Genomic DNA, 22,058 nt, shown 5'->3' on the forward strand with positions numbered 1-22,058 from the left:
GATCTTTGGCTACAACGTTAACACTTACAATACCCAATAATGTTAGCTATGTTTTCCCTCCCCAGTGGTGGAGACACTGATTCTTAATGGGGTTTCATTCCACACATGCTGATCATCCTTTGGTGTCTCCAAATCAATGTTGGCAGGCCATTTAATACTGGGAGACTTCATGACCTGAGGTAGCGAACCTTTCTTCCCTCCTTCAGTCAAGCCCAATCAAAACCTCATCTGAAACCCCATAAACATTTCTGGCCAGAGGTCACGGGATCACAATTCATCGGGGTTCAGACTGTAGTTACACAGTCGGGTAAAGCAGCATCATCAGGGTGGTGATTTCCAGTTCCCAGTTGATGGGTCAGGATGGCGACTGTAAGGGACCAGTAAATATCCCAAAGGTTCATGGAGCAAACTTTGGTTTCATTTATGTCCGCGATCTTGCCTTCTTACATGTGTTTGGATGAATATTTGTATGTGAGTCTGCCTCTGTATACATCTGTTCATACTCGTGGAGTTTTGTGTGGATGAATGAGGGCAGTCCTGGTGTTTGCTGAATGTTGGAATTCTCGAGAGGGCAATTTAACTATTTCTGTGGCAGGCGTGTAGTCCTATCAATGTGATGCGACTGCATGTGCACTACCTGTTCTTGCCCACTAGATGCCCGAGTTGGTTTCACATATCTGCATGTTTCTATCATGGCATTATTTCTTCTCTTTATACAGTTGTATATAACTGTAATAATCCGCACGGGGCCTACGGCGTGGGAATGATTATCTCCCCCCTGTACCAGCTCCCCCACTGGGGCGGGGAATCTCTATTAACCTCTGTATAAAAGGTCAGCCAGTAAGGACTGACCAGAACAGGAACTCGGTCGGGATCGACCGGGCAGTGTATATATTGTGTTGTAAATAAAACTACATTTCTTTATTTTACTCAGTGTGGACACCCCGCATTCTTATTAAAATAACTGACTGTTTCCATATTCAATACCACAGAATTCATAAAACTGGAAAAAAATCGGGTTATTTTACTGATTAATATTGCACTTTTCTGCGCCCCTTTCTGTGGAACAGCGGGGTATGTACATCCTGCCATTGATGTGTCGCACTCCCTCACTTGTGAGCGCTGTATGTGCTGCTCTCCATTTTAAGGCCAGCCTGAATCATGACATGAAACGAGGCTGTCATTGTTTTAGCATTGCTCTCTCGGGATCTGATCACAATGTGCTGAAGCAGCCGATGGCTCAAAGGAAAATATCTGCCTCGGTATCATCTTCCCCATTAGAAATTAATGGAAATGTGTCCCAAGGGGGAATGAGGAGGCACTTGTTATTGTGATGTGGAGTCAGGCTTGGAGCAGATGGTGCTTTAGGGAGTTTATCTGTGCTTAAGCTGTGCTGGAAGCTGACTAAATGCAAATCAGCTATTTGAACAATAAGAAACGAAAAAAATAAAGAAATCCAGCATTAGCAGAAAGCTTTAACATAGAAGGGGAGATATAATGGGGTAGATGTGATCAAAAAAATGCAACTAACAGTTCATCGCTTTTTTCTAAGTTAATACATAAGACCATAAGACCATAAGACATAGGAGTGGAAGTAAGGCCATTCGGCCCATCGAGTCCACTCCGCCATTCAATCATGGCTGATGGGCATTTCAACTCCACCTACCAGCATTCTCCCCATGAATACATAAAAAGTGGGCTTTGTGAATTTCTCTTTTGGGAGAATTTTGAGAAGTGCAAGGTATTAAGGGATGTTTGGTTGGGAATAGAACACCTGCCAGTTGGGGCAACAAGTGCTTGAACCAAGAACCAACAGGGCAGGCATAGCATAGGTTAAATACAGAGAACATATTGGTGGCGCAATGGGTTAGTCCTGCTGCCTCACGGCGCCGAGGTCCCAGGTTCGATCCCAGCTCTGGGTCATTGTCCGTGTGGAGTTTGCACATTCTCCCCGTGTTTGCGTGAGTTTCACCCCATACAACCCAAAGATGTGCAGGATAGGTGGATTGGCCACGCTAAATTGCTCCTTAATTGGAAAAAATTAATTTATAAAACAAAAATACGGAGAACAGTTCCCCCCCCCCCCCCCCCCCCCCCCCCCCACTCTGTTCCATCAAACTCCCAAGGCAGTTTCAGCCTGGGTCGCATAAAGTGGAAATTACTTCATCTGAATTTTTTCAAAGAGTGAACATTGATTCATTTTCTGACTTCACACTTTGAATGGAAAGCCTTGCCTGCCACATTGGAAATTAAAATGCCGCTTCACCCAGCTTTCTTCCATTTAAAAGAGGAATTGGATAATTGTGGCCGTCCCTGGTTTCTGAAACCCACTGTCTGCACCTTGTGCCTTCAGATCGTGAGTGCGATCTAACCCAACAATTTCTCACTGTCATTTTGGGCATGATTAGCGGGATGTTTCTCGCCTTCACGGGGCTATTCCACCACACTTTGTAATTTTTCAAGGCCCTGGGGAGTTTGTCCCCGGTCAAGCCCACGCTTAAAATCTTTTAAACACTGGGGAGCTGAACTCGCCAGTGAGGCCGGCTCCTCAGAGATCGGGCTGCCATTTTGAAAGGTGCCCCAATCTCTAAGTGAGCCTGACACCCATGGGCAATGTTACCTTTGCACACATGGGCATTCCCCCCCCCCCCCTCCCCGTGGGAACATCCCAGTATGGGGTTGCTGAAGGCCCCCTTTCCAGACCTCCCCACGTCCCTTTTGGACCCCACCCCTCATTTCTGGACCCCACCCTCAACCCCCCCCCCCCCAAACTTTATGAGGCCCTTTTATACTCGCCCTTCACCCCCCCCCCCCCCCCCCCCCCCCCCCCCCCCCACCCTCCATATGCCACCTCATTCCCCCATTTCATAGGCATGGCCCCCTTTAGGCCCAGACTTTTGGCAGTGCCACCGAGGCACCCCGACAGTGCCTCTGCCAGCCTGGCAATGCCAAGGTAACAGGATGGCACTGCCAGGGTGCCCAGGTGCTACCTGGATTGCCATCCTGCCCTGTCCCCAACCATCCAGGGGCTCCAGGTGCCATTATGCTTATTCTACATATGTGTGGACCAGGACTCAATGGTGTCTGGTCCAGGCCTCGCTGGGGAGGTCATTAGTTCCTGAACACTGGGGAATCCGGCACAGACATATTTAAATTAACCTAATGGTTCATTTAAATATGTATATCTGGAACTTGCGCAACGCCTCACGAGGTTTGGATGAATTTCGTGAGACATTTCAAGCACTGCGGATCTCGCAGGAGTCAACGGCCATGTAATGTCACCAAATCGGGCGCAACAAGGCCGCTAAATCGTGCCCAGTGTCTCTGATGGGCAGCAGTTCTAATTGTCTTCATTCTTTCTTGAGAGGCTGTTATTTAGACAGTTACTGCATTTTCAACTGTGGTGTCCCATTGTATTGAAAGTATGAGCTGGTGAAAGACAGGCTACTTTGATCACTTTCCCTCCTGAAAGTGACAGTAACAAACTTATGCACAAAGCCCAAGTACATGAATATCCCCCGACACTCAGGAAGGATTTTTATTATGGTTTTGAAGATATATAATTAGGCTGTCCTTCCAATTCCGAAGGTTGATCCAGTGGCTTTCATATCACGGAATTCCCACACTGGAAGCTTTCTAGGTTCGGAATTGCACAATGTCAGCACCATTCACGACTCCTCAGATCCTGAAGCAGCCAGTGCCCATATGCAACAAGACCTAGACAACATTCAGTCTTGGTTTGGTAAGCGGCAAGTAACTTTGGGCCATACAAGTGCTAGACAATGACCATTTCCAACAAGAGAGAATCCAACCATCACCCCTTGATATTCAGTGCCATTATCATCGCTGAATCCCCCATTATCAACATCCTGGAGGTTACCAATCCAGAAACTGAACTGGAACAGCCATATAAATATTGTGGCTACAAGAGCAGATCAGAGGCTGGGAATTCTACGACGAGTAACTCACCTCCTGACTCCCCAAAGCCTGTCCACCATCTACATGGCCCAAGTCAGAATTGTGATGGAATACTCTCCACTTTTCCTGAATGATTGCAGCTCCAATAACATTGGAGAAACTTGACGCCATCCAGTACAAAGCAGCCCACTTGATTGGCACCCATTCTCCACTTCTTGTTTCTTCTTTTTTTTAAATTTTAGAGTACCCAATTATTTTTTTTTCCCAATTAAGGGGCAATTTAGTGTGGCCAATCCACCTAACCTGCACATCTTTGGGTTGTGGGGGTGAAACCCATGCAGACATGGGGAGAGTGTGCAAACTCCACACGGACAGTGACCCAGGGCCGGGATTCGAACCCGGATCCTCAGCGCCGCAGTCCCAGTGCTAACCACTGCGCCACATGCCGCCCTACCCATTCTCCACTTTAAATATTAATTCTCTCCACAGCCGAAACTCACCAAGGCTTCTTCAACAGCACCTTCCAAATTGGCAAACACTACCACCTAGAGGGACAAAGGCAACAGATGCCTGTAAGTTCCCCTCCAAGCTGCACACCACCCTGACTTGGAAGTATATCGCTGTCCCTTCATAGTCGCTGGGTCAAAATGCAGGAATTCCCTCCTTAACAGCACTGTGGGCGTACACCACGTGACTGAGCTGCAAGAAGGTGGCTCACCATTTTCTCAAAACCAATTAGGATTGGGTAATAATAAAAACAACACCCACGCCCTGTGAAAGAATTTTTGATAAATCGGCTGGTCTCAGCCAGGAGACTGTTGGGGGAAAGGATGACCCAGTAGTAATATCAGTGAATTAGTATTCGCAAGGCCCTGGGGCCACAGGTTCAAATTTTAGCAGCTGGTGCAATTTAAGTTATTTTTAAAGAATTGTTTATTGAGTTTTCATATTTTATATCCAACAATTTATAAATTTAAAAAAACATGCAAAATCCAACACACATATTCACAAGCGAGCATCCTCACAGTAACAGCTGTGGCCGTGACCCCCCCCCCCCCCCCTTAATCAGCACACATATCTTACCCATTATGGCCAAAACACGTAGGAATTTAAAATCAATGGATAACTCTGGAACGTAAAGCTTTTTTCAGTAATGGTAACCATTAAACTATCATTGATTGTTGTAAAAAAAACTACCTTGGCCTTTAGGGAAGGAAATCTGCCAGCCTTACCTGGTCTGGCCTACATGTAACTCCAGACCCACAGCAATGTGGTTGACTCCTAAATGCCCTTGAAATGGTCCAGCAAGCCATTCAGATCAAGGGCAATTAGGGATGGGTAACAAATGCTGGTCTTGTCAGTGATGCCCACATCCCAAGAAATAACAAAGATAAAGAAAAGGGGAGAGGTGAAGGGCCTCAGTGTCCCTCAGCGAGAGAGAGAAAAATGACCAAGGGTTCCATTTTCTACTTGTAAACCAAAATATTGCCGCTGCTGGAAGAGTGCGAATGTCAGGGTTGGATTAGGATAACTATGGGTTTGATGCCTCCTGACAGCTGAATACTCACTCTCTGGCCTTGCGCACAAAGATTGACCACTTGGCCGAATTGCTGCAGGAACCATGGTTAGAACAGAATCTCAGATCAGGAAAATGTTAACATCACCAAACTAGGAGGTTGGGGGGAGGGGGGATGGTCACGGAGGAAGGAGGGAGTGCAAAATGACTAGGAAAATAAAACCTAATAATTGTTAATGAACACAGAGCCAATTTCTTCCTTTTTGGTCACCACATACCAAAAAGCATGGCTGATTTGAATCTTCACTACATCCCTGGTTAGCGTGTCAATATTCGCCCATGTTGCATAGTTCTAGCATCTTTCTTCTCTTCAAACTTTGTTTTCAGTTTGAGGTTTTCGCTGTAGATTCATTCAGGTCTCTGCAGTTTCTGAAATAGAGCAGCTTTTCTGGAGAAAACACGAGGGAGAGAGGACAGGCCCTTCCCTTTTAGTGTACATGATTCAAAACTGCTTTCCATAGGCCTCTGGAAATTACCCCACTCAGCAGGAACCAATCACCACCTGTTACTGGGCAGAATACAGCCTTTTGGCCAATTCATTAGCCACCAGCCACCCAATTGAACCGAACCCCATCTCTTAGGTGCTACAGAGTCTGAGTTCTGTTGTCCAGAGCTAGCACCATATACTATGTTGCAACTTTTTGAATTCCTCATTCACTGCTGCATGATGTAAAGATACATGTCCATTAAGCATCCATGAATCAAAATGATAACGGCAAAAAGGAAGGGGAATTAAGGGAATCGTCAGGAAGGACCCCTTACATTTGTAACGTGCTTTGGGAGTATTAATTATTGAAGCTATTGCTGAACATTCGATATCAATGGAACTAAACTCGATTTGAGTCATGTTGCTGACCTATCCCTCATTCGATAATACCCACTGCCACAGAGATGGGCTGAGCAAAAAGCACCACTGCTGTAAAGCCAGGAGGTTAAACTTCAATCCATACAGCCAAGATGGCTCAAAGAGTTTATCAAATGAGTTGCTACGGCATACAGATCAGAAAGTTAGCTGGTTTGATCAATGTGCATCTGTGAAGTTAGCTGATCTGACTGAGCCAGTATAGCAGTGAGGGCAGTTCAGCTGTGATGTCCACACTCCTACAACTGAATACTCTACTGACACCCACTATCCAGCTTAACACTGAGCCACATGGATAAGGTGATTCAGGATAATTTATGCTGATAAATTCTTGTCCAACAAGGTGGGTGTGCCTTGAGGAGGGGAAGAAAGCTATCGCAATTCATTTCACATCGTGAGTCACCAGCACCACAGTAGAAGTGTTAAAACCCGAACTTGCAGCAAGAATAAGATGACAACATGATGAAGGTAGTTTTAACACCTGCCCCATGTGAGCCCTGATTTTCTCCCCTTTTGCCTCATGTTGCGGCACAGTGTTGCGGCTACTGGTTACACTCTAGTAACTTGTCCATGCGGCCATTCTTCCCGTGAAGTTAAGCAGTGAATGTTGGGAGGATACTCAAACTGGGAAACCGTCGCAGTTGATCCATAGTCTGTGTTCAGTTGATATCCACATGTGTACTTTTCAGTAAAGGTCACTGTATGACAATAAGGAGTAGCAATCCAGGCTGTCCACAAGTCAGGCTGACGTTAATGAGAGTATTGCAACAGTTGCCAGGCTTAAAGTCAGTTAACTTGGCACAGAGCAGGGATCAAAGCCCTGATCCACAAAATCTGCACCACAAAAAATGCTTCTGTTCCAACTGAGCTGCTTAGGAGAGAGTCGCATGAATTCTTCTTCGGATATATTCTCTGCAGAGTGCAAACGCTTTGGCTCATTGTTACCTCTTTGTTTGGTGTTGTAGGGGGAACTGTCGAGTGAAGGGCAGGATCCAGTGACTGTTTTCGATTTCCTCACAAAGACGAAGACAGAATACCCCTTGGACTATTCTTCAATGAAGGAAACACACCTGGGAGGACATGAAGGAGCTGACTACTACCTAATGGACAGCTTCATACAGGCTATCACTGTATGTATCTAACAAAATGTTGATGTTTATTTACTGTTTCTTCCTTTTACCTAATTCTGCATCACTGCTTTGTGTCAGGTTTGTATTTTTAATGTGACGTTTGTGTCATAAAATAGAATCATAGCATGGTTCCAGCACTGAAGGAGGCCATTTGGCCTGTTATATTTATGCTGTCCCTGTGAAGGAACAATTCACTTGGTGTCACTCTCCTGCCTTTCCCTGTAGCCCTAAAAACCATTCCTATTCAGTTAATAATACAACTTACATTTTTGTTTTAAATTTAGAGTACCCAATTCAGTTTTTCCAGTTAAGGGGCAATTTAGCATGGCCAATCCACCTAGCCTGCACATTTTTTGGGTTGTGGGGGCGAAACGCACGCAAACACGGGGAGAATGTGCAAACTCCACATGGACAGTGACCCAGAGCCGGGATCGAACCTGGATTCTCGACGCCGTGAGGCAGCAGTGCTAACCACTGTGCCACCGTGCTGCTCTGATGTTTTGGGTCCAAATGATCCTTCAACTATTTGAGACTTTTCTGTGTGTAGAACATCTCCTCCTGCATCTGCTTACATGGCAGCTTTACCTATGCCTCAAATAACTCATTCTGTGCAAAGTTTTTCCTGAATGAGCTGATCTGTAATTGCAAGTAATTCTTCCTCTCTCCCATTTTGGTGACTACATCCTTGAAGGTGCTGACTAGCTAGGTTGTGATTCAATGGGTGCCCTCCAGTTGCTCACTCAAGTGGGACACTGACTTGGTGTTTGCCCATTTAATCTTTTTGATTCGGGCTGTCGTGTCTCAGCACAGTCAGAGTTATAACCTCATATTCTGATTTAAAATATTTATATTTCTTACAGAGTTTAATTTTTTTCTGTAATTTTCTTCTGATTTCCCCTCCAATTGTCTGGATAAGTGCCCTGATTTTGGTACTGAATCATAGAGACCCAGCTTCCAGATTTGACACTGAGTGGCCACAACTGCTGACTCCAGTCCTGGATTTGAGGAGAATATAAGTTGGGGTTTGGGCTGTAAAACCATAGAGTGGCTGATACCCACTGGAGTGCACTGAACTGAGCTCTCAGTTCAGTACACTCAGGGATCGAACCTGGGACTCGGCACCGTGAGGCAGCAGTGCTAACCACTGCGCCACCGTGCTGCCCCAATTCTTATTTTTTTCAATAAAATATATTATTCAAATTTCAAATATGGGGCACATTGGTTAGCACTGGTGTCTCACGGCTCTGAGGTCCCAGGTTCAATCCTGGCATATTGGTACAGAATCTGAGAAGTGAATAACAAATATATGAGTATAAGTAACTACGATATTTAAACTAACCCCTTATAATCTAATCCCCCTAATGCTCAACCGTGACCAGTTCTTTAAAGAATTAATTAAATGGTCGGCATCTCTGGTAGAACCACCCCATGGCTGAGTTCCCGACATCGTGATTCTAACCACCTATCGCCATTCAGGATGCTCGGGTGGTGGCTGCGGACTTAGTCCGCGCCAGGCCCGGTTGGGGCACGGGGGGATCGGACCCCAGGGGGGTCCTTCTAGGCGGCCAGGGGACAGATTGGTGCGGCCGGATCTTCAGGCGCGCAGCCGATCGGCGTGGGTCTATATTTTAAAATCTGCCTCTGCGATCCCAGTCCGCCATGTTGCCGTGGCCGCTGGAGGCCGCTGCCATGCGCATGCACAGACTCAAAACTGGAGGTGCGGGGGCCCTTATCCGCAACTAAAGCTGTGTGAATTACTCAGGGTCCTTGCTAGCCACCTACAGGTCAGTGAATAAACTCCACTTTTTCACAGAAACCTTCAGAGTGAAACTCCAGCATTTTTACGTCAGCGTGAGGACATAGTCCCATTCTGGGAGAATCCAACCATACGGATGATTCAGGTAGGATGGGAGACCTCCAATTAAGCAATATTCACTCCCTGGCTATTAAAGAGGCAAAGAAAAGAATGTCCCCCCTACCCCTGAGTGGAACGCCGGACAGTCCGAGACTCCAAATATTGCTACCAGTGGGCAACGTTCTCGGGCCACCCAGTAAAGTCATGGATATTGTATCAAACAATGAAAGCCAGTATCCAGCAAGCTTAGGACAGAACCAAAACATCTGTATGTAGTTAGCCGGTGTAAGTGAGCAGCGATAACACTTGTTCCCCACATTGCGAAATAATTCACACATCTTCACCTTAGTCTGATGCGTTCCATGTAATATTTTGAACGGAATTAAACTCAGTCTGGTGCAAGATGAAGTAGAATTCACTGTGTAGAAGGCTTCCTTTCAAGCCTCCTCAGTAAGTACAGGGCCTAGCTCCCCAATCCATTTCCCTGTTACTCTATCCAAAGGGTAGGATCAGAAGAAAGAATAAGGCTATACGGGTTTGAGATAGACCCCCTTGTTCTGTTGTGCCAAGGACAGGACCTACTCCAATAAGGAAGAAGTGGGGTCGGGGGAAGGAATAAAAAAAAAACATATGTGAGAAATCTCGAATTTGAAAGAAATTAAAAAGGTTGGAGCCGGTCAAACTAAATTTGTCTGTGAGCCTCTCAAGGCTGGCAAAATGCCCTTCTAAAAACAAGTCCCCGAAGAGCCCCCCCCCCCCCAAAGACCTGAACAATGGGTCCAAGCCCGAAAGCACAAAGAGGTTATTGTCACAGATCGGGGCAAGTGAAGACAATGAGAGAAGTTTGAAGTGTGGCTTGAACTGCTCCCAAATCCTGAGGGAGAAAATCACCACAGGACTCGAGGAAAGACCCACAGGGGAGCAGAACAGCGGTCCAGAAATTATGGCACCGAGGGAGGAGGTTATGGTGCAAGATCGAGCCTCCATTTTACCCCAATTCGAGCCAGGGTCACCAAGCCATTGCAGGATTTTCTGTTTATTGGCAGCCTAATAATTAACAGGAGATTTGGGAGGGCCAAACGTCCCGAGCCTCTGTCTCTCTGAAGCAGTGCGCTGCGGACTCTGGGACATTTGCCTACCCAGATTAAAGCTGAAATTAATGTCAACTGCAATAAGAAATGATTTGGGCGAAAAAATGTGGATACATGGAAATAAAAATAGAAATCTTGGGAGCACATTCATCTCACCAGTTTGTATCCTGCCTGCAAGAATCAAAAGGAAGGTTACTCCATCTCTGTAAGTCTGCTTTAACATTACCGATGGGGCTTGAATAGTTCAGTTTGTGAAGCAAAGCCCAGTTATGGTCTTCGCAGGTCCCGTGGTATCGGAAATTAGAGGGCGAGACAAAACGGCAGTGAACTAAGTTGAGCCTCTCTGGTTGTGGATTCACCGGAAAACACTGACTTTACCCACATTTAATTTGTATTCTGAGAAGGTGTCAAATGTTGTGAATATCCTCATTATATTGTCTACTGAGGAGGCCGGGTCTATAATATACAGACACAGTGTTGAGTGAGACCTGGCACTCCATTCCCTTCTGCTGCATAGCCTTCCACTTACCTGATAACCTCAATGCTATCGAGAAGGGCTGAATAGCTAGTGTAAAGAGCAATAGGGAAAGGAGTCCTGCCTAACGGAAAATATTCTGTGGAAACCATGCTCATACAGATATTAGTTTTAGGAGCATTGTACATCAGATGAATCCAGGAGGAAAACTTAGTGCTAAAACCAAATCTCCCCACAATCTCAAAAGGATAATTCCACTCCACCCTATCAAATGCTTTTTCAGCATCCAAAGTTACTATAACTTCAGGTTCCCGAGCAGTAGGGGGTGGGGGTTGTTGGGGGGGGGGGGGGGGGGGGGGGGGGTGCAAAAGGACAATGTTCAAGAGGTGTCAGACATTGGCTAACAACTGTCTACCTTTAATAAAGCCATTCTGGTCCTCCGACACTGCAACTGGGAGACAGGGCACCATTTGGATGTTAGGACTTAAGCCAGTAGTTTAACGTGTGTATTAAGAAGTGAAATGGGTCGATATGATCCACACTCTATTGGGTCCTTACCCCTTTTAAGGAGCACAGAAATTGAGGCCGGAATGAGGGTCGGAGGTAGTGACCCCCTAGTCAATGAATCATTACACTTGTCCATTAATTGATGTATAAACTGATCTGAGAACCTTTTGTAAAATTTGGTTGGGAAGCCGTCAGGACCGGGGGCTTTGCCATATTGCAACCGTCTGAGAGGGCTGCATCTTTGTATCCTCATTGGCGACAGGTGAGATCCCAGAGAACCGGAGAATAGCTAATGTGGTACCGCTGTTTCAGAAAGGTAGCAGGGATAATCCTGGAAACTATAGCCTGGTCAGCCTCACGTTGGTAGTAGGTAAATTATTAGAGAGAATTCTCAGGGACAGGATTTATACCCATTTGGAAACAAATGGACTCATTAGCGATAGACAGCATGGTTTTGTGAAGGGGAGGTCGTGCCTCACTAACTTGATCGAGTTTTTTGAGGAGGTGACAAAGATGATTGATGAGGGGAGGGCGGTGGATGTTGTTTACATGGACTTCAGTAAAGCCTTTGACAAGGTGCCTCATGGCAGACTGGTACAAAAGGTGAAGACACACGGGATCAGAGGTGAGGTGGTGAGATGGATACAGAACTGACTCGGTCACAGGAGGCAAAGGGTGGCAATAGAAGGGTGTTTTTCTGAATGGAAGATTGTGACTTATGATGTTCCACAGGGATCTGATCGGTGCTTGGGCCTCTGTTGTTTGTCGTATACATAAATGATTTGGAGGAAAATGTAGCTGGTCAGATTAGTAAGTTTGTGAATGGCACCAAGTTTAGTGGAGTGGCAGATAGTGTTGAGGATTGTCAGAAGATGCAGCAGGACATAGATAGGTTGGAGATTTGGGCAGAGAAATGGCAAATGGAGTTTAATCTGGACAAATGTGAGGTAATGCATTTTGGTAGGTCTAACATAGAGGCAAAATATGCCGTAAATAACAAAACTCTGAGAAATATAGGAAGTCAGAGAGATCTGGGCGTGCATGTCCACAGATCTTTGAAAGTGGCAACACAAGTGGACAAGGTAGTCAAGAAAATATACGGAATGCTTGCCTTCATTGGACGGATCATCGAGTATAAAAACTGGCAAGTCATGCTACAGTTGTATAGAACTTTAGTAAGGCCACACTTGGAATATTGCGCTCAATTCTGGTCGCCACACTACAAGAAGGATGTGGAGGCTTTGGAGAGAGTGCAGAGGAGGTTTACCAGGCTGTTGTCTGGTCTGGAGGGTGTTAGCTATGTGAGAGGCTGAATAGACTTGTCTCTTTTCATGAGAAAGGCGGAAGTTGAGTGGTGACCTGACAGAGGTCTACAAGATTATGAGGGGCATGGATAGGGTGGCTGGGCAGGTACTCTTTCCCAGGGTGGAGGGGTCAGTCACCAGGGAGCATAAGTTTAAGGGCGTGGGGCAAAGTTTAGAGGAGATGTGCAAGGCAGGTTTTTTATGCAGATTGTGGTGAGTGCCAGGAACATGTTGCCAGGGGAGATGTGGAAGTAGATACATTAACGCAGTGTTCGTCAAACTTTTTTTCCGGGGACCCATTTTTACCAACCGGCTAACCTTCGGGACCCAACCCGGCCGACCTTCGCGACCCACCATTTTCTCTTACCTTGTTTGCTGCTGAGAAAAATGGATGAAATGGTTTTGGTCCCTTTGGCCCGCGTACACGCTCCTCCAATGGAACCTGTTGGATGAAGGTGAACCGGTGTCGGAAAGTATGGAGTCTCCATTTGTCCAAAGTTCTGAAGGCTGCTGCAGCTGCAGATTTGCGCGATCGGGAGCACCGCGACCGATGGCTCCGTGACCCTCCTGACACCCGCCCACGACCCACCCGCGGGTCGCACCCCCGAGTTAGACAATGCCTGCATTAACGGCGTTCAAAAGGCATCTTGATAAACTCATGGATAGGATGGATATAGAGAGATATGGCACAAGGAAGTGCTGATGGTTTTGGCAAAGATTGTTATCATGACTGGTACAGGCTTGGAGGGCCGAAGGGCCTGATCCTGTGCTGTATTGTTCTTTGTGCTTTGTGATACATTTCAATATTTTGTCTGGCCTTCCTCGGTGGTCAGGATGTGTAGATCATCCAGAAAACCCTTCATACCTGAAGTATTTGGAGGAAGCTCTGATTCATATAACTCACGGTAAAACAAACCGAAAGTCGCATTAACTTTAGAGGAGATGACACTAAGACCTTCTCATTTTATCTCCCAGTATTCCCTGGCACATTGAAGGACCTGTTCCTCCTTCTTGAAGTTGTGAAATCTGATTATAACTGCATGTGGTGGATCCCCAGCACGAGGTCTTGGCTGCAATGTGCGATGAGCACAGTCTAGCTCCTGAGGGAGGGGTGGGATATGAAGGCTCCTGTACCCACCATTTTGGTCAGCATGTTGGAAAAATATTCTGTTGGGATGTTGCCCCCTCATCCCCTCCGGCAAACCCACAACGTGGATATTCTGCCTCCGCGACCTGTTTTCTAGGTAATTTACTTTGGTCGTAACATTTTTATTTGTCTCCACTACTGAAGACAGGCCATTGTCTTGTACAGAAATTCGATCGGTGTGATCAGAAAGGACTGTCTCCATATTTTTCACAGTAGGTGGGAAAGAAGGTAGAGGTGAATTACTTCTTTAGAGAAACAGACACGATGGCCTGAATAGCCTTCCTCCATGCTGTAACCATTCTATGATGCTATGATCTACGCTTCTCTAATTTTGGCCTCTTGAACATCGTTGATTTTAATCGCTCCACTATTGGTGGTTGCAACTGCAGTTACCTAGGCCCCAAAATCTGGAATATGCTCCCTACATTTCTCCAGCTCTCTATATCACTTTCCTCCTTTAAACACTCATCAGTAGCTGCTACACGTAGCTCCATTTTATAAAAAAACATTTGAGGAAGCAAAATGTCAGCAATTGAGATGTTGTTCAGTTGTGGTACTGTACTGACACCCAGTGGCACATATTGTTTATTGCAAGTGCTGATTAACCTCTCTTTGGAGAATATGACTTGATTCCCATCCATCTTTAGTTTGACTTTGGAACTCGAAGATTTTTCTTATCTGGGCTGAAGTTTCCCCTGACCTTGAAGGGGTACAAACAATCCACGCTCCCCACCCAGTGAAGATGGACACATAACTGCAAGCCAATAAAAATTAAAAGCAGACTTCTTCAGTCCCATTATTGGAGTTTTGATAGAGGCGTTTAAAATCATGAGGCGCCTGGACAGGATAGATATGGGGAAACTCCTCCCACTCAAAGAAGGATTGAAATGAGAGGGCACAGATTTAAAGTAAACGGTAAAAGAAGCAAAAGCGACATGAGGAAAATATTTTTCACGCAGCAAATGTTTTGGGTCTGCAGTGAACTGACTGACCATGTGATGGCGGCAGATTCAATTGAAGCATTTAGCAGAGAATTAGACTGTTATCTGAAAAGGACGAATATGCAGAGCTACAGGGAGAAGGTGGGAGAATGACGCCAAGTGAATATCTCTGTTGGAGAGCTAGTGCAATCACAATGGGCCAAATAGTTTGTGGATTGAAACAATTCTGTATTTCACAGAAATGGATCAATTCTGTTCCAGCACACTGCTGCCGATCAGACAGGTCCCATCATGGAAATAGCATTTAGGTCTTGCACATTTAACCTACATCATTAATTCACTGCCTTAAAATGCATTATAAACTGCAAATCCAGTACATAATCCCACTGCTGCACAACTCAGAAATATATTCTTCATTCATTCTTTGGATATTGGAGTCACTGGCAAAGCCAGCATTTATTGCCCGTTATTAGTTGCCCTTACGAAGATTATGTTGAGGCTTCTTATGTATCCACATGGTGTTGGTGCTTCCATGGGGCTGTGAAGTCGGGAGTTCCAGGATTGTGACCCAGCCATGATGAGGGAATGATGTTACATGTCCAAGTGAAGATGGTGTGTAACTTGGAGGGCACTGTGTCTCCCTCGACGTTACCCGAGCTGAAAGAACAGAATCTGTAATTGCAAAAGGAAAAGTGGGGCAAGTGGCATGTGTAATTCATCAATTTTCTGCTGGAATTCTTTGCCCTGTCATCAACATAGAACAACACCCAAAGGCGGAGTTTAACTTTAATTATCTAAAGAAAACCCAAAGAGACTAGAGGGAGCTGAAGAACCTAATATCTGCCTGCTGGGTATTGCTTTGTTTGGCCCTAACAAGAATCCACCTCCATCCACTCATTGAATCACCCCAAAATACTTACCCAGTGTCGATACAGACACAGAGTGAGCCAAAGTTCAACACATAAGAGATGAATCGAAAATGCTTCAGGATGACAGAAAGATAGAAGGGGGAAGCTGCAGCCTCTCTCCACGTGGCAGCAACTGGGCCCGCCCGAAACCACATTCAGGTCTGGAAATAATTCAATCTCAGAACTGGAATAACTGTCTGCAGGGGGTCTGAACACCTGGGCATCTCTGAGAGCCTGTCGGAGGTCGAGCAGCTGGAGAGAGAAGTGCACCACATCGGATGGCACATTGCTAGGAGAAATCAATGACAACATCATTCCCTGCTTAGCCACCTGATGGTTTGTGATGCAGAGGGTCTACATCAGAGACTTGATGAGGGAGGGAGATGTTAAAGCAGTGGTGAGGTGTGTCTCTGATATCAGTGGAACAAAATGAGACTGTATGTCACCCATGGATTGGGTTAACTAGCTATGTCATGAATTGGTGTACCAGTGCGAGGTTAATTCCTGCCCCACTTGATCTAGAGTTGCAACCCAATGAAATCAGATATTATTTTAAAATACCTGAGGACCTTGGCTGAGCCCAATAAACTACAGTCACCTGGTTCGTAACTTTACCACAAATAATCTTTCATTATTTAACAGTAATATAGTTAAACTGACAAAAATGTAACTGACTACCTAATACCCCATTCCAACTCTCCCCGCACTCTCTCTCTCTATATCACAGACACACACAGACAACATAGAGGGAAAGGGTGGTAGAAAGGGAAGAAAATAATGATAAACGGGTAAAGGTTCTCTGATGCATTAGGTTGGCTTCCAGTTAAAGTCTTTCAGGAGTTCAAGCTTTCGTTTCGATACTTCTTCCTTCTAGGTTTGAGATGGTTTTCTCTGACAAGGCTGTCTACTTTCTCTGCATATTCAATTTCAGCTATATAGTAAAATGTGTCAGGCACTCACTAGTTTTAGAACAATAAAGCAATTATTTATTTCAGCAGCAAGAGAGAGAGAGAGGCCCTTCTCTCAAGGTCTAATCACGTCTGCCCTCCTCTCTCGAAGCATCATGCAGGAAACAATCACTGACCGCTGTCAGCCAAAACACTGTCCCTGGCCAATCCACAGGTTGCCAGCCAGCTAATCAAACCTACTTCCTCCAAAGCTGGTTCTTAAGATTCACCTGGTGCCGATGAGTCTGGTTTCTCCTCTCCAATAAAAACAAATCCTGGTACACACTGTTCTGACTATCAGGCTGCCTCAGCGTAAGTCCACGGCTTAAAGGCACTTTCCAATTATGGGTTCACGGACCGAAAATAAACAAAAGGAAAACGGAACAAGGGGAAATGAAAAGGAAGGACTCTTAACAACTAAAATTCAATTGTGGCCAGTTTGATAGATGCAGCTCAGGTAATCTGATGTATTTTAGCGAGTTAATAAGTTTGGGGACATTACTTTATAAGTGACTGAGGGTTTTGTTTCTTTTTATATATACTTTATATATACAGTTCGGCAACACCAACACCCCAGCCGCCAAAAATGCTTTAGGCAAAAAGACTGTGAGGCATTGAAACAAAAACACAAATCTTGGCAAGATTTTCATCTTAATAGCTTGTACCCGGCCCGCCATCGACAATGGGAGGTTGTCCCACTTCTGTAAATCCGCCATAACCCTACATGCCAGGCTAGTTTTCGAAGCCGTGACCAATCCCACAACACCTGGACCCCCAGGTAGTGGAAACTAGTCCCACTCTTCCCAACGTTCAGTTTATGCCCCGAAAAGGAGCCCAACCCTTTAATATCCCCCATCACTGTCCCCGGGTCCCTTACATACAGCAAAAGATTGCTGGCATGCAGAGACACCTTGTGCTCCATTCCCTCCCTTACAATCCCTCCCCGTTTGTCCGAAGCCCTCATGGTTGCCAATAGCTCGATCATCAGCCCGAACAACAATGGAGACATGTGGCACCCCTGTCATGTTCCCCTACAGAGCCTAAAGGACCCCAAACGTACGGCATTGGTTCGCACACTAACAGATTGTGTCTCATATAACAGACACACACAAAACAAATCCAGGACCGATCCAAACTTCTCCAGAACCGTTAACAGGTAGCTCCAGTCAACCCTATCGGACACCTTTTCTATATACAGCAATACAATTATCTCCAGGTCCGGTCCCACCGCCGGCGTGCGAGCACGTTGAATAACCGCTTCACGTTGGACGCCAGCTTACTACCCTTCACAAAGCCTGTCTGGCCTTCCCTACAACAGGGCTCCAACCATAACGCAAAACCTTAGCCAAAAGTTTTGCATCCAGATTGAGCAGAAAAATCGTCCGGTACGATATACTCTGTGGGGTCTTTATCCTTCTTCAGAAGTAGGGAAATGGATGCTTGCCGCAACGTTTTCAGGAGCGAACCCTGTGTCAATGAATCATTAAACATACCCAGCACCAATGGGGCCAATTTTTACAAAATAAATTTAGAGTACCCAATTCATTTTGTTCCAATTAAGGGGCAATTTAGTGTGGGCAATCCACCTTACCTCCACATCTTTGGGTTGTGGGGGTGAAACCTATGCAAACACGGGGAGAATGTGCAAATTGCACACGGACAGTGACCCAGGGCCGGGATTCGGACCCGGGTCCTCAGCACCATAGCCCCCCCTACTATTCCCCCGGTCAGGCCCACAGACTCCCTGGCTCCACAACCCCCCCCCTCCTCTTCCCCACAAACAAACAGCTAGGCACATTGCACCCCACCTACCCTGCCCAACCAGCTGCAGCCTCTCCCCACCTCCCCCCGCACTCCACTCCCGTTCACTAGCTACTAGTCCTTATCGCGAGCAAAGTGACCCCCAGCAAAGCCCCCCTCAAATATCTCCTCAAAAGCAACAACCGTCCCATCCCTCCTGGCCCACACTCTCCTCCAACATGCCCAAATCCCCACAACATTAACAGGCCTCTTTCCCCTCCAAAGCAAACACAAAAGTCCCCTTATTTTTATGATGATTGGCTCCACCCCCCACTCCCCCCCCAACAGAGCCAAAACATGCAAGGCACAAACACCCCCCATCATACACAGAGTCCCAAACAGTCCACTTCACACTGGCCTCTGCCTGCCCCGGCGTGTCAAAATAATAATTTCTGATTCCATGGTTAACCACAGCCTTGCAGTGTAGGCTGCCCCAAACTGTACATCCTTGCTGTGAAACACCGCCTTCGCCTGTCGAAGGCCACACGCCTCTTCACCAGATCAGTCCCAATGTCCTGATATATCTGCTCTATGTGCCCATCCCAGTCAATGTTCCATATCCCCTTGGCCCACTCCAAGACCCTCTCCTTCCTTTGATAATTATGAAAGCGGATAATCACCGCCCAGAGTGGCTCATTCAGCCTTGGCCTTTGCCTAAGCGCCCGGTGAGCTCTGTCCAACTCCAGAGGGGCAAACAGCTCCTTTCCTCGCGCTAGCCGAGAAAAAATATTGGGCGACTTTGGGCCATCCATACTCATCGGCAGCAACGCCAACCTGAGGTTTAACTGCCTTGACCTGTTCTCCAGATCTTCCACTTTCTACCTCAGGCCTTCATTGCCCTCTGCAACTATCAGCAACTTTATTTCCAGCGAGACAAGCCGGTCCTTATGCTGCGTCAAGGCCTCCTCCACCCACTTTAATGTCTCGCCCTGACATTTTTTGCAAGCGCGCGAGCAGGCCGAGGTTCCCTGCGTGGATGTTAGTGGGGCTGGGGACCCTCCCACAGTGTGTTCGGGCTGGGGGAGGAGGTAGAGGATCACTTCGGCGGCCTCGGAGATCGGGACACCATTTAAAAATGGCACCCCAATCTCTCTCTACACTGGGGAATTCCAGCGAGCTGAGCTCCCCACTGTACAAAACGGGGCGATGTGCAGCCTTGGTCGTACATTCCCCATTCAGGCCCCTTATACAATGCGAGTCGCGTAGTATAGTCATGTGTTTCTCGGCACTGCGAGCATTGGGAAACAAGCGTGCTAAACACGCTCACTATGAGACTTTGTTCCCTTTTGGGAGAATCGTGCCATTTTCTTTTAAGGCATGAAGACTTAAACAAAGTAAGGAGTCCATCTGTAATAGCGTGATGGAGTGGTATTTTGGCATTTATAGCTAAAGGAATAGGGTATAAAAATAGGGAAGTGTTGCTGCATCTGTACAAGGAATTGATGAGACTGTCACTGTCTCACTGGAGTACGGTGTACAGTTTTTGTCCCCTTATTTGAGGAGGGATGTATTTGCATTAGAGGCAGTTCAGAGGAGATTCACTCAATTGATTCCAGAGATGAGGTGTTTGTCTTATGAATAGAGATTGAGCAGTTTAGGCCGACACTCTTTCAAGTTTAGAAGAATGAGGGGAGATTTAATTTAGGTACATAATTTAATTTAAGTCCACTCACACTGATGCAACAGTCAAGAACGCCTAACAACGTCTCTACTTCCTACAGAAGCTAAAGAAATTTGGCATGTGTGCATTGACTCTCACAAACTTCTACAGATGTGCGATAGAGAGCATCCTATCCGGCTGCATCACAGCCTGGTATGGCAGCTGCTCAGTCCATGATCGAAAGAAGCTGCAGACTGTGGTGAACTCAGCCCAACGGACCACACAAACTTGCCACCCACACATTAATTCTGTATGAACCTCTCGCTGCCTCAAAAAGGCAGGCAGCATTATCAGAGACCCCTCCCAGCCAGGCATTGCCTTCTTCCAGACCCTTCCATCAGGCAGAAGGTACAGAGGTCTGAAGACCCGCACATCCAGTCATATGAACAACTTCTTTCCCACAGCTACAAGACTCCTCAACGACTCCCCCTCTGACTGATCTGTTCCCTTTAAGGTCACTATTCACGATGCCCTATGCTGCTCTTGCTCATGTATTTGCTTTGTTTGGCCCCTTATTCCGCACTGTAACCAATCACTGTTTTGTCGATGTACCATTTGTCAATGTTCCCTGTTGATTATTCTTTTGTCTACTATGTACTGTTGAGGAAGATGGCTCACCAGGGGAAGGCAGCAGCAGCCAGGTTCATGGCACCGTGGCTGGCTCTGCTGCACAGCAGGGCAGGAAGAAAAATGGCAGGGCTATAGTGATAGGGGACTCGATCGTAAGGGGAATAGACAGGCGGTTCTGTGGACGCAATCGAGACTCCAGGATGGTATGTTGCCTCCCTGGTGCAAGGGTCAAGGATGTCTCGGAGCGGCTGCAGGACATTCTGGGGGGGGGGGGGGGGGGAGGGTGAACAGCCAGCTGTCGTGGTGCACATAGGCACCAACGATATAGGTAAAAAAACGGGATGAGGTCCTACAAGCGGAATTCAGGGAGTTAGGAGTTAAACTAAAAAGTAGGACCTCAAAGGTAGTAATCTCAGGATTGCTACCAGTGCCACGAGCTAGTCAGAATAGGAATGTCAGGATAGATAGGATGAATGTGTGGCTCGAGAGATGGTGCAAGAGGGAGGGATTCAAATTCCTGGGGCATTGGGACCGGTTCTGGGGGAGGTGGGACCAGTACAAACCGGACGGTCTGCACTTGGGCAGGACTGGAACCGATGTCCTAGGGGGGGTGTTTTCTAGAGCTGTTGGGGAGGGTTTAAACTAATGTGGCAGGGGGCTGGGAACCAATGCTGGAAGTTGGAAGGTAGTAAAACAGGGACAGAAACAAAAGGAAGTAAGGGGAAAAGTGCAAGGCAGAGAAGACATAGTCAGAAATCCAGAAGGGCGACAGTACAAGGGACAGTGACTGAGGGGAGCACAGTGAATAGGCCCAGTAATAACAAAAGGAATAAAACTGGAGATGTTAAGATTCAAAACAGAGGTAAAAAAACCAACATAAGTGTACTTTACCTGAATGCTCGTAGTATTCGGAATAAAGTAAATGAGTTGGTGGCACAAATCATCGTAAATTACTATGATTTAGTGACCATTACTGAAACATGGTTAAAGGATGGTCACGACTGGGAGTTAAATATCCAAGGGTATCAAACTATTCGGAAGGACAGAGTGGATGGTAAGGGAGGTGGTGTTGCTCTGTTATTTAAGGATGACATCCGGGCAATAGTAAGGGATGACATCGGTGCTATGGAGGAAAAGGTTGAATCCATTTGGGTGGAAATCAGGAATAGTAAGGCGAAAAAGTCACTGATAGGAGTAGTCTATCGGCCACCAAATAGTAATGAGATGGTGGGGCAGGCAATAAACAAAGAAATAACTGATGCATGTAGAAATGGTACAGCAATTATCATGGGGGATTTTAATCTACATGTCGATTGGTATAACCAGGTTGGTCAAGGCAACCGTGAGGAGGAGTTTATAGAATGTAT

The 22,058-nt window shown here is 46.3% G+C and overlaps 1 protein-coding gene across 7 annotated transcripts in view; it reads left to right on the forward strand.

The window, feature by feature from the left end:
* zgc:154075 (uncharacterized protein LOC556929 homolog) overlaps nucleotides 1-22,058 on the forward strand; it is a 332,990-nt gene that overhangs the window by 305,964 nt on the left and 4,968 nt on the right. For 6 of the 7 annotated variants that reach the window (XM_038773628.1, XM_038773630.1, XM_038773629.1 and 3 more), the window contains one exon: nucleotides 7,322-7,486. In XM_038773628.1, the coding sequence (XP_038629556.1) occupies nucleotides 7,322-7,486 (165 nt within the window). Of the gene's footprint in view, nucleotides 1-7,321; nucleotides 7,487-9,299; nucleotides 9,388-22,058 lie in introns of all 7 variants that reach the window. The other variant, XR_005457420.1, reaches the window with a different exon arrangement.

The sequence above is a fragment of the Scyliorhinus canicula genome, chromosome 16 (assembly GCF_902713615.1).
Source record: "Scyliorhinus canicula chromosome 16, sScyCan1.1, whole genome shotgun sequence".
NCBI lineage: Eukaryota > Metazoa > Chordata > Chondrichthyes > Carcharhiniformes > Scyliorhinidae > Scyliorhinus > Scyliorhinus canicula.